General features: G+C 42.9%; 1 protein-coding gene across 1 annotated transcript; it reads right to left on the bottom strand.

Annotated features, from left to right (window-relative positions):
• Nucleotides 1-383: 383 nt before the first annotated feature.
• Nucleotides 384-13260, bottom strand: LOC147431102 (uncharacterized). The gene is made up of 9 exons (XM_086493747.1): nt 12900-13260; nt 12292-12656; nt 11748-12207; nt 11400-11559; nt 11238-11328; nt 11083-11154; nt 10618-11000; nt 10404-10475; nt 384-847 (listed from the first exon to the last, which is right to left on the bottom strand). Exons 1-8 carry the CDS (start codon nt 13138-13140, stop codon nt 10457-10459), a joined length of 1791 nt encoding a protein of 596 aa, XP_086349873.1. The 5' UTR covers nt 13141-13260; the 3' UTR covers nt 384-847; nt 10404-10456.
• Nucleotides 13261-13628: the final 368 nt, after the last annotated feature.

Here is a 13628-nt window from a genome sequence, read left to right as displayed (position 1 = left end):
CACAGACAGTGCATACATACTATATACGCATATACATATACATACATATATACATACATGTACACACATATGCACATATCCATACATGTCCATATACGTATATCTGTGAGTGTTTGTGTGTAAAGCGAGGCCCAAATTAAAGCATAAATGAAACAAAAGAAATCAGTTATCACATCGCCAAGAAACTTTAGAGTCGCTCTATTTTCTCCCTAATTTTGTCATCTGACTTTCCTGTTCAGCAACAGGAAATACTGAGAAGAAATAAGACAATAATAATTAATCCAAGTAAACAACAAGTAATCAATTATAACAATGAGAACTCATGAAAGTTAAAAGCTCGAATTAACCTGTTTCATACCACAGACTAATACACAAGATTCAGCAGACCAGAAACGACTGAGTCGTCTTGAGGCTTCTCGTTTATTCATATAACAAGTGAATCTATACAAAATGTCAAAGATAGACAAAAAAATCTATACAACTGATTGTCAACCATCAATTCGAACAACTCACATAACCCAATCACACTGAATAAACAACAATCGGTGCCCCAAGGAAAATATATGGTTTAAAATTCACCATTGATTTGAAGAGCAAAATTCACTTTGAAGCCAATCTGGCTTTCATGACGAACAGCTGACAAAATAATGTCTTTGCATTGATTTCCCATTCACTGTTCAGGATTTTTTGATAGATTATGCCGCTGTTGAGCCTATCGTGTCCAGTACTCCAACCCACCTCATTATTCAAGTGCCTCGAATGAAGCATATGTGTCATGGATCACAAAGACCAAGATACAAGCCTCTGCCAACAAGTCATTGAAGTTTCTTTTGTTTTCCAGATACATCTGCATAAAATCAACAGGATTGCAAGAAAGATACTGAAGGGCACAAGATAGCGTTACAGAAGTTCAACTTAGAATTATAAGAGAGGCTACAACACTCCCAAAAACACAAAGGCAAGGTACACAAGAAAACAGACAAGGAAGAAAAACTAAATCATCTTATTTGTTTCTAGACAAACCAAATTTTAAAAGATAAAAATAAACCATTATTTACTTGGAAATGCGAAAAGGCTTAGGCAAAAAGAAAAAGTTGGAGAAGTTTACTTGATCAACTACAAACTTAATCATGTGAATGCCCCCCTCCAACCAAAAAAAAGGCATATCAGTCACCTTGTGTAGCTATAAGCCCTTGAACCTCTCCTAGATGGCACGTAGTGCACACACAAATCTAAAATCAGCATGGAAAGTAAATGGATTCTCAACCCATATGGGTAGGATAAAATATACATGAAATCCAGGACAGCCCAGATTCATCTTTAAAGGAAAGTGCCCCTATAGACTTTCAATAGTCATCCGCAAGGATATATGACCATCAGCTCCCTCATGCATAGCATTGACTGAATAATACATCTCTACTAAATTCGCCAGTGGTCCAATGATTCGCTCCATCATGCATAGTATTGACTGGAATAATGCATCTCTACTAAATCACGAGTGGCCCAATAATTCGCTATAAATGCGTATTGAAGTCCCCCACCCCCCCAAATTTAAAAAAAAGGGCAATGCGTGCACACACATATTGGCATGCATCCATAAAAGGGTCTGTTAACTGATCCCACACATTGACATACATCAATAAGGTCTGCATACTGAGTTTCGTAAATGCTCTACACTCTCGGGATTGACGATGTTCGCCATATTGAAGCCCAGCTCCAAAAGCATCATCAAGTAGGAAAATTACTACATTAAAAAGATAGTTGATGACTGAAGATGGAAAGAATAACATAATTTCAGTAGATCGACAAAACTTTCACCAATATTTGCATGTCTGCCATAAACTGAAAGCCAGATTTCCCTTTAAACAAAAGCGATGTGAGGCGAGGACTAGGCCAATGCAACAATGCCAACAATGGCAAGTGGAATTGAGCATATGCCATCATAATGCTCTGGATAATACAGAGCCGAACATGTAATGGCCATGTGGACAATTTCCAGTATTGCAGTTTGACATTCGGGCGTTGCATAACCCAATCCACTTGCTAAGCATTGGTTACCTTCCAGCCAATAGGATACCCCAAATGTCCGGCAATCACAAGCGGATCAAGAATATCTCCGGGCCATAAAAGATGATGGCAGCCATGTACATTAAGAAAGGAGTTCGGATTTTGGAAAGTGACCTTAAGGCTTGCCGCAAGCCCAAACGTATCCAAAGCCTTCATAATCTCTCGCATGTCATCCTAGTTATTACGAGGTATGAACAACGAGTCGTCAACATAAGCCTGCCCAATAAGGTCATCTCCCAAGGGTAATTACAACCCGTGAAGGCTGAAGACGACCAAGTGAAGTCAAGTGATCCAAATACAACAAGGGGTGAGTGGCAATGGCATACAAGGCACCAAGGGGACAACCTTGCCTGACAGAGCATCTGAGTGGCCAAGGGTCAGTTAGCTCACCATCAAAAGGCCAAAGGACGTACTATGGGCATACAGGAAATATACAACATTAGCTAACTTAGAACCAAATCCAAGGGCCCACATTGTGTCAATAATGAAATCCCACTATACTGTATCAAAGGCCTTCTCAATATCAACCAACATCACGAGTACATCTTGCTGGGCACATTTAGCATACTCCATTCCAATTAAGACATTAGCCAAATTATCCATGATTTAGTGACAAGGGATTAAGCCATACTGAGCCGAATGGATACCCGGCGCTCGCAAGAAGAGACTCCTCGATGCGATGTACAATCATCTTAGCCAATATTTTGTATACGACCAGCATAAGAGTGATTGGCCTCCAATGAGAAAACTACTCACAAAGCACCTGTTTGGGTAATATTTTCAGCAAGCCTTCTTTCCAAGACAATGGTAAATTCTTCTTAGTCCATGCAACTTTCATCAAGGCTCTTTTAAGGACTCCCAAAAGGAAATAAAAAATTCCACAATAAGCCCATCCCAACCAAGGAAGAGCCATTGGCCGAGACCAAGTAATGCTTAGTGCAATTCACTTTCAAGAAAATCCATCTCCATTGCTTGTGCATCTTGAAGCGAGAGAATTGGATGCACCATAGATAACAAAAGTTGGTGTGTACGAAGAGTTTCAACAGAAGCTAGAGGCGGAGCAACAAAACCATTCCCAACGTGTGAAGCCATGGCTTCAGCAAGCTCACGTTTTGAGGTTGTCCAAGAGTCTCATCGAAGCATAACTCTCTTGATGGTTTGAGAGGCCCTTGAGTGGTGTAGGTGCTTAAAAAACTGTTTGAGGCACATCCCTTACGCACAAATGCTCAATGTTGAGCGCATGTCTACCAGTTATATATCATTATGTTGTAGACATACTCAAGCCTCACAAAGCGCTGTCAATTCACATTCGGTTAATAGACGCGTATCAACCAAAAGTTGGAGCTCTTAATAAACATGCTTGGCATCCTCAACATCCCCACGGAACTCAAGCATGTAGTGCTTGCCATAACCCTCAATCACACATTGCACACACATGATGAAACGATACCAAGCAATATCAAGATCAAGATACATTTGAGCAACCAGTGGGGGAAATAACATCATAAATAATCTCACAAAATACCTCATGCGAAAGATAAACATTATTGCAATGTAGCAGACGCTTCCTAGAGAGGTTGATCACAATGCAAACGCCCAAAGTGCAAGGTCATCAAAACAGGGGCATGATCAGACAACACCAAGGTGTTGTCTATGCTCATCTCCCATACAAACTCATTATATTGTTGCATGTTGAGGACATACCACCGATCTAATCGTGCACGATACAAGAAGTGAGCATTACGTTGAAAAGTATACACAAAAACATTCAGATGCAAAAGACTCCACAAATCCAACATCCTTGTGCATGCAATAAGATCTATCCAAGCCTACAATTCCACACCCAACACGTGTGAATGTCATCAGATAAGGCGGGCGCATTGTTTAAAACACCACAAAGCAAAGCATTGGAGAGCCATGGATAGGAAGACATCGCCCGCCATAAAGCAGCCCATTGCACCAAGGCCGTAGGCGCATAGACCCCACCAAATTCATTAATCAAGCCATCGATTGTACGTTGAACCACCATCCAACGACGTGTTGGATTATTATACGATAAAATTGGCTACAACTCATGCCTAACCATCATCAAAACACCTGAAAAGCCCATTAGACCAGCATATGCCATCACAAACTGGGGACGTGTCAAGCCACTGAAGATCTGAACCAACTTGCAGATCCTTGTTGAGGGGCCTAAACTCTAGAAGCAATAGAAGAAGCAAACATTCTTACCAACTTACACTTCCTCGCCGACTAAGCCAAGCAATTAAAGAGTCCCAAATATAAAGTTATCATGATTTATGGGACCCTATCCGATGGGGCCCAAGTATCCAGACAGACTTTACAGCTTTTTCATAATTTGTGCTCGTTGTTCTAGCACTAGCTTTAAGACACCAGATGCTTCTAGAACTTGATTCTCTTCATGTACTTCTTTTGGATAGGCCCACGGCCTGTAACAGACTTGGACACTCCAAGTCAAGAATCAACCACGACAGCACCAAATAACCACTTCAAAACAAGTCACAGATCACAATAGATGTACACTGGCCCGGCGGAGTTCCATGCCTAGAGATATTGGCCCCAAAGACTGGCGCTCCTTTCGGTATTTCTTTTTATATTAATCAAATCAAAGTACAAGAGAGTGGCTAGGGTTTCACTCTCAGACTCTGCGTCTAGATGCTCTGAGAAGTGAGGCCCTCACCACTAATTTAAAGGTTACAAGGGATGCCCAAAAGCAGAGCCCCAAAAGCTTCAATCAAAAGCAATTGCTCTCTCTCTCCCACAGAGAGTCAAAACTTGAAAGCAAAAGCATTCTCTCTCTTTCTCATATTGTAGAGAAAAAGCAAAATTTGCGTCGCTCATCATTTTCAAAATATATATATATATTTTAAAGCCTCTGCGATTTTCAAAAATTAGGGTTTTTGGCAAAAATTAGGGTTTGCAGGAATTTTAGGGTTTCTGCTGTCCGTAGCCACGTCATCACTTTGTGACATACCCCCCTCTTGAAAGCATTGTAATCGACCGTGATTACGCCTGCAAAACCGACAAAAGCCATAAACCGTCTTAGCAGACACCGACTGTTAGTACCTACGTACTAGGAACACACATCTAGCACATGTACAAAATCGACAGTCACATCACACGACATCACAGGACATCACCAGACATCACAGGACATCACATGACATTCAACATTCATTCGGATCTTAGACCATGATTTATCGACAATGTAGCTAGCAATCACATCTAGGTCCAATCGGGACGTCCTCGATGTCCGATTGACTAACCCCTATTGCAACCATGTCTATTCGAGATCAATCAGACCAAAATGTTGCAGTCATATAAGTTCCTGCACTCAAAAGAAGTCAAGAACAAATCAGTATCATTATCAAGAATTCTATTTCATAAAGTCATCCAACAGAATACTGTCAACTCTCAGTATCCCTGAAGCTCAAAGAGACATCAGTGATTTTAGTATCAAAATCGAGGCATCTGTTGACAAGGGAGCGGAGTGACTCCCCTCTTGTGCATCGCACTGCACCAGATCTCCGGCCAAGCTGAATTCTGGGTTCCGTTTGGAGTAGACTATGCTAAACCAAAACATCGAGGTAAAGTTTCACAATCCGAGGAGTATATACTAGGTCCTCCTCCTCCATCCACTTCGCATTAAATGCAGGAAAGTTCTTGAACTTGACCAAGAACCGCCTTCGGACTTTACCTTTCTTCGTATCCTTATGTGCCAAAATCTGTTCATGAAGAAGGATCTCCTCGTTTTCTTCCACTTCGGATTGCTCATCAGGCTCCCCATTATCAGGCACATCACCCTTCACAGGTTTCAAGAGACTCACATGCAATGCATTGTGAATCCTCCAAGTATCTGGCAGTTTCAATCGGAAGGAGACATCATTTATCTTGTCAGTGATCTGGGAAGGTCCGTAGTATCGCATACTAAGCTTTGGAAAAAGCCTCTCCTTTCCCTTTTTCTTTCGTAGGTGTGCCTTCTCAAAACGTAAGAGCACCCAATCATCCTCCTTCAATTTCAAGTCGCGACGATGGCGATCGGCTGCCTTTTTCTGTCGTTCTTGAGACTCCTGCAAAGTCCCGCGAACCTTGGCAAAAGCCGTATCCAAATCTCGCAAATATTCATCGCTTCAAATATCTAATCTTTCGTGCTCAGGAAGGATGGAACCTTCGCAGCACTTTCAACAATCTCACATGGCTTCTTCCCCGTCGAAGAGTGTATCGTGTTATTGTAGGCAAATTCCACCAAAGGTAAGTTCTTTTCCCATTGAGTCTTTTGATCCGAGATACAAGACTTCAATAAATCTAAAATCACTGAATTGGCAATCTCAAATTGCCCGTCAATCTGCAAGTGGAACGATGACGAGAACTGCAACTGCGTGCGAATGTTCTCCCAAATTGCCTTCCAAAACAAAGTCATAAATCTGGGGTCTCTGTCGGAGACAATCGTCTCAGACGCGCCATGTAATCGAAAAATCATCGTGATCATTCTGTGTTCTTGGGAGATCAAAAAAAAAATCCATTGCAATACTTTCCCAGGAGTGGGTGGGTATGGACAAAGGTTGTAACAATCCCTGTGCCTTATGCCTGTCAAACATGACCTTCTCGCATACCAAGCAACTGCACACAAACTCTTCCACATCCTTTTTGAGTCTCGGCCCAAAGAAGTATCTCTCTACCCCATTCATGGTGGTAGCAATGCCGCGGTGACCCGTAAAAGGTGGACAGTGACATTCAGTCAAACCTTATCCCTCAACGGCTGTGTAATGCACAACATAGTCTTTTTCATCAAGTAGCCTTCCCGAAGGGAGTATCCAGCTACTGTCTCCCCATCCCGTATCCGTGTAAAAATATCTGCAAAATCTGTATCTGTGGCATACTGATTGACCATATCCTCGAAGCTCCTATGATGTATCGCGGAAACAGCCAGAACCAACGGTTTCCGAGACAAAGCATCTACCACCACATTCTTCTGTCCCTGCACATGGACAATCTAGAAGTGGAACTGTGACAAGATGTTCGCCCACCGCCGCTCTCTTGTACTTTGATGATTGATTAATACAAAAAGAAATACCGAAAGGGGCGCCAATCTTTGGGGCCAATATCTCTAGGCATGGAACTCCGCCGGGCCAGTGTACATCTATTGTGATCTGTGACTTGTTTTGAAGTGGTTATTTGGTGCTGTCGCGGTTGATTCTTGACTTGGAGTGTCCAAGTTTGTTACAGTGGTATCAGAGCCGGCCTTTAAATATGTGGCAAGGGCTCATTATCTAGCACTCTCTTGCGGGTGAAGGTGCAAATAGGTGACATCACCAATGTACTGAGTTCAAGCAATATAAAGAGTTCAAGCAATATAAAGAAATACCGAAAGGGGCGCCGAGGTTTGGCACCAGTGCTCTCTTGGGATAGAACTCTGCCACTCCCAATCTTGTGTGTCGTGCATCTCTTTCAGTTACAATTGTTTAAAGTGCTTAAAAGCCTGTTCAATCTATTGCTTTCCGTTGGCACGTGGTGCCTATCAAGTAGCCCGCAAAATACAAGCATTGTCCAGTAAATTCATGTTGATCGTGCTCTTGCAAAATAACAATGTTTACCTTACATGTATGGACATAATGCCAGGTTAGTCTCCACTTATCAGGGTTATATAAACCACACATATTGTATGAAATGCATTTAACACAACTATGCATTTGAGAAATATGTACAAAGGCAAAGGAAGGAAGGGAATAAGATGACATGCCCATGGGCACATCAGCATCAACAGACCGTGGCTCGACTACAGCATCCTGCATGCCCGCATCAAAGGAAGTAAAGCCTGCAGGTGATGAAGAAGCCCCATGAATCACAGCATCTCTATAAGAATGTACCACCTTGTTCCATGCGTCCGCAAGTGTGCAATTATCATTACAAGGAAGAGGTTTTTGCACAAATTTCACAGCAAGAGGTACATAATCACGGGAAGATAGTTGAGAGCATATTTTAATAGTCTTCTTGGGTTCACCCAAGGAGATCAAATTCACATTCTTTTCCTTATTCCTAATTTCATGTGCAATTGCAAGCTTTTCCTTGCTCAGAGTGTTTGGGCAACTAGTAGATTTGACTTTGCCTTTATCCAAAGATGGAGTATCAGGCCTAGTAGAGGCCCCAATAGAGGTTGACCTAGGGTTAGAGACCTCTTTCTCATTGGAAAGAGCAAGTTGAGGAACAGTTGAAGGAGGAGGTTACAAATTAGGTTCATTACATTCAGATTGCATGTGTCCAAATTTCCCACAACGAAAGCATGAATTTGCAAATTTCCCCCGTTTGAGCTTGAAGGGGCGTTTCTCAACAAGAGGGTTCCCCAAGTTGACAGTAATGCCTTCAAGGGTGGGAACATCCGTGTCCCGAAGCACACAAAACGGATTTGGATTGGCATCAAGATTGGGAAGACATATCAGCTTCCCCAAGTGAGAAGCAAGCGTAGGAAGAAAGTGATGCCAGGTGCACCGAAAGTCAACTATTTCGACCCATATTGGGCACTTGTGGCAAATGAGGCTTTGGTAGTCTTTTGGTAAGAGCCGAGTGTCATCTGAGTACCAAAAAACATTGGGGATAATTCAAGCAACATCTTGTGGGCGTCAATGTTTGCCAACAAGACTTCATAGAATCCTCTTGCGCCAAAGTAGACCGCTCTGATCACCTGACGTTTAAGAAGGAAATCTACCAACTAGCCCACGTCTTGCACAGTAGACATCTTACCCAGAAAGAGCAAAATAACCGCATTGAGACCATACTGCGGCACTAGGTCTATGAGAGCTTGAATTGGAATGAGCACATCAGTGGTGGGTTCCTGACCCTCTTAGGCATTCCGTGAATCTCAAAATCCTCCAGCAAGCAAGCTCGGATTTCACCCCTTTCCAAAGACTGCAGCCATTTGTTTCCTGTGTTTGTAAGAGCAGATGGTAGACGTGGCGGAATCCATCATACACTGAAGGGAGATGTTTTGAAAACTGAGCACACTGATTTTCAGAAGTTCTGCACACACCCCAAGGCAACACCCTACCAGAAAACAAAGAAGCTATGGCGATGAAAACTCGCTTAAAACTGGCGATGAAAAATCAAAACGCTAAGGCTATACATGATAATACAAGTAACGAAGGCTTTCCAAAAGGTATACGAATGCTGGCAGAAATCACACGGGACAGCCTAAGCGAAGTAAACACCTCTCTCTCTCTCTCTCTCTCTCTCTCTCTCTCTCTCTCTCTCTCTCTCTCTCTCTCTCTCTCTCACACACACACACACACACACACACACGCGCGCGCGCGCTCACACATGCATACATCAATACAAAGGTATGCTTGCTGTATTTTTTAATGCTCTAGAGATATAGCCCAGACTCAGCCACAATAAAGCTAACACTAAAAGGAGGATTGAATAGGTAGAATAATAATGCAGATAAAAAGTGAGTTGATAGGGCATATGCACCAGTGAAGTAAGTAAAGAACGATCGTGCACTTAAAGCATGTGTGCTCTCTCTCAAGTCAAAGCATAAATGACATTATAAGGTTGAGCTTGTCAAAAGGGCAGAAATCGGTCCTAATTACGGCCAAGCTTAAAAATGGACATTTAATAAACTCCACAGAAAGGGTTTCCCATAGGCCCTATGCAGAGGGCCCTTCAGCTGCAAAGCTTCCACGCCCCATAGAGCTGGTGCAAACAGCAATGAAAAAGTGATAACGGCATTTAGCAGCTCTTTTTCGCTGGGGCTGCTTCAACCACCCCCCACATTTGCGAAGCACCCTTCAAACAGGTTGCAGGCAGTTGCGTGCAGATTGTTCGTCAACCACTACCGGCTACTCTCAGCACATAGGAGAAGGGCCCTCCACTGTGCATGGCCCTCTGTACGGTATATGGGGGGTGCTCTAACCATGCACAACCATACTAACATATGCCGCACTCCAAACAGTAGAAAACATGCATTTCAAAATACACAAAACAATATACCTAGATGAATCCAGGATAAGCCCAAATTCACCCTTAAAGGAAAGTGCAAGGTATAGACTCATGGTAGTCAACCACAAGACAAAATAACCATCAGCTCCATCATGCATAGTATTGACTAAATACTACAACATCCCCACTAACATTATCAGTGCCCAATAGTGGGTACAATTATATGCTCCCATACACCCACATCACATACGAGTATACATCAATACAAAGATCTGCGTATGGAGTTTCTTCATAACTCTAGAGATGCACGGCAGACTCAGCCATAATGAAGCCTAGGACTAAGAAGCATACATAAAACAATCAAGAAACGATGTTCTTCATACCTGAATTGTTATAGTGGACGGTCAAAAAGTTTAGATACAAAGCTTCCCTCTCCCTATTCAACTAAGTGGCCACTGCACATATAACAAAATCATCAGAGACTTCAAAAATTGGACCCTGCACATGCAAAATCATCTAAAATTTCAACAAGTCCAGTAGCGCTATCGCTTTTCTACGTTGATTTGGAAAACTTATGACAAGAGGAAGAGCATCAACCTTTCGACACCACAGCTCTGTGCAAAGTGTCTATCAACACCATCTACATGCAAGTCCTCTAATCTTCCATCGCCAAAAGAACCAACCATCCCTTCCTGTGATAGGGAATCTTGATTACCATTACCACCTTGAGCATTCACTGCTGTCACAGAAAGAGCCTCAACTCTCTCTCTTATTTGAGAGGCTAGATGAAAATGGCCGTTGCTCTGATTGTCAGCTCCAACAGGCCTTAAATTGTCAGACTTCAAATGATCTACCTCTGCCTTCTTAGAAGATGTTGAAAACCTGACTGCTTGATCTCTGTCCCCTGATGATGTAGCTGACGATTGGCCAGTTGGAAGTAACCAGTTTGCCCAATCACCTTTCTTCCGAATTTTGTCACCCTGCGCTCCTCACTATTATTATCTCTCTGTCATATTGGCAATAAATAAGCTTTGGGAACACGTGAAAGAAACAACCCATTACCTGGACTTCTACAACATTTGATAATCGCAAAGCCTCTATAATAAAATATGGGTTTGGTGTTATGGCACGAACCTAACAAGATAAACCACATGAGAAACCATTCCACACATCTTCTCTACATTAAAGGGGGGAAAATAAAGAGCAAACAAACCCACCCTGTTGAAGTTGGCAATAACAGACACAGGAACAAAACCCCACTCGTCCATCTTTGATCGAAGGTAAATGTCTCGACAAAGATTTTCCACACTGCGAATGAAGAATCTCAAAATGCACTATTTGAAAGAGCAAAACTTCAGCATATCTGGAACTGCACATACCTGAAATAATACTCAATCTGCTTCACCACCATTCCTTGCACAGTCAAGATATCTGGACCAGGCATAAACATTCCCTGGACTCCAGGGGGTACAAAATACGTGGCACCCAGTACAGGCTCTGCTGTTGGTGCAGGCATGTAATACATGCCACCAGGTACATCTGCGCAGAGACATCTTGTCAGCACAAAATGTACAATGATCAACAGTAACTAAAAAAAGGTAGGTATGCGTACTTTGATATGCAGCTGGATAAACAAAACCAGGATTTGAGTTGACAAATGGAACACATGTTGTCAACACAAAACATACATTGGTCGAGTGAAACTAAAACAAGGTAGGTATGCGTACTTTGATATCCAGCTGGATAAACAAAACCAGGATTTGGATTGACAAACGGAACATATGGTTGTGGCAAGTTCCTCTGGCCACCTCGCTGCTGCTGATGACCCGGAAGAGTCTGTTCCCTCACACTTGCATGCCCTCTTCCATACACCGGAAAACTATGATTTCCCCTGCCTTGCTCCCACATAAAATTCCGCGTACTCTCCTTGTTAGATGTATGACCGGACCCTGTTCCTCTTGTGTGCCCTGGACTGCCCTCACTGGCAGCTGCCACTTTAGAATCCTTACCACCGCTCCATTTTGAATGCTCGGCATCTGCTGGCTGCATAATTTTGCGAGAAGACGGCGAGTCTTTAACAGCAGAACTCTGTAGCTTAATGCCATTAACCGTTCCCTGGCTGATCAGCTCTTGATTCACCAGGCTTTGATCTGTCACTCCAATTTCCCTTTGCAATAAAGGCGGTGCCTGAAAATGAACATCTACAATAAGAAACCTGTTCATTCCTAAGAAATTGTCACTAGCAAAACTTGGCGACTAGATTATTGCAACCTGGAGATGATGACGCTCATTGGATGATGATATTGGCTTCGAACCTGATTTCTGAACTGCTGCTGCCTTGGACGACTCTGAAGACTTTGGATTGCGAGCTTCAGAAAGAGCAGGCCAAGCAACTGCGCCCATGACAGGTTCGGGTTCCAAACTTTGAACAGGATTTGAAGGGAGCTTCCCCCATGCCACTTTTGGACTCTTTGCAGGAGACTGCTGTGAAGGTTTGCTGTCAAAAGGACCTGATTCATTGATTAATCTATCAGGTGAAGTAGCAGATGCTTCGATAAGCGCCTCATCAGCACCTTGCCTACTGTCAATTGATGATGAGGAGATGGGAGAGGTGTTTACAACTGCTGCATCTGTATCTGAAGAACCAAACCCAGAATTTTCCATAATCATACCATCTAGACAATTCTAATGCCCATTAATTTAAGTTTAAGGAAATAAACAAGATAGGGAGTATGAAGACAGACATGGTGAGCAACAAAGGCTGTACAACAAAGCCATGTTACCTGTACAACTAGCGTCTTGCTTGAGAAAAAAGCTGGCGCACATGTGAGAGAAAAAAAGTAACAAAAAAGACGCAGGTATAACAGAGGAAATCTTACCCAAAACCCTAAGCTCGGATGAGACTTGCTGATGGGGCAGCTTTTCACTATGCTCGTCAGGCTGCGGGCTGCAAGAAGGAGGGTCTGCTGGCTTTGATCGAGGAGGATTGGCGGACCCACGAACAATCTGAGACCAAGGGCTCTTGAGGCGATCAGAGGCATCGGGAGGGGTAGATAGAGCCGATGAAGCAGGAGAAAGAGGAGATGAAGTATCAATGCTGGTGTCCGGAGCCTCGGCCATAGCCAAGAAACCCTTCAAGCGGGGGCAGCACGCAGTTTTTAAAGGCTGCTGTTGGCTGCAATGAGGTGTGCCGCCATAGCCGACTAGTCGTGACTCGCGTGGATGTATAACAACTAGCAGGCATAAAGATGACAATGCTCAATTTCATGATTATTGATGATCCTCCTCAATATTTGATTATTAAAAAAAAGCATGTACTGTTTTCTAACAAGTCTCGACCCTTACAAGGGAACATTCTCTTACAAAGCCTAGAAGGCCTCAAAATAGAGACAAAAGGCATTGAAAATTCCATGCGAGTGCTCCTTGTTTCTACCTAACCCACCCAACGAGCACCAGTTCAACAGAGTGTGTTCGTCAGTTATGCGAGTTGTGGATTCAACTCGGTAGTGCTTGTTGTAGGAGCTGTTGGCGGTACTTCGATCGATTGAGAGTGTTTGTGAGTTATAACTTCGTTGCTAATACATAAGTAGCGACAATATCAAACTAAT

The sequence above is a fragment of the Adiantum capillus-veneris genome, chromosome 21 (genome assembly GCF_014529385.1).
Source record: "Adiantum capillus-veneris isolate H3 chromosome 21, ASM1452938v2, whole genome shotgun sequence".
Taxonomy (NCBI): Eukaryota; Viridiplantae; Streptophyta; class Polypodiopsida; order Polypodiales; family Pteridaceae; genus Adiantum; species Adiantum capillus-veneris.
Note: the sequence above shows the minus strand (reverse complement) of the source record. Positions and strands in the feature narration are given on the sequence as shown.

Coding starts and splice junctions, on each gene's coding strand:
- LOC147431102 (XM_086493747.1), bottom strand. CDS start 13,140: ATGGCCGAGGCTCCGGACACCAGCATTGATACTTCATCTCCTCTTTCT. Junction 11,329..11,399: donor CAGATTGAGTATTATTTCAG/GTATGTGCAGTT, acceptor CTTCATTCGCAG/TGTGGAAAATCTTTGTCGAG. Junction 11,155..11,237: donor TTATTGCCAACTTCAACAGG/GTGGGTTTGTTT, acceptor TTATCTTGTTAG/GTTCGTGCCATAACACCAAA.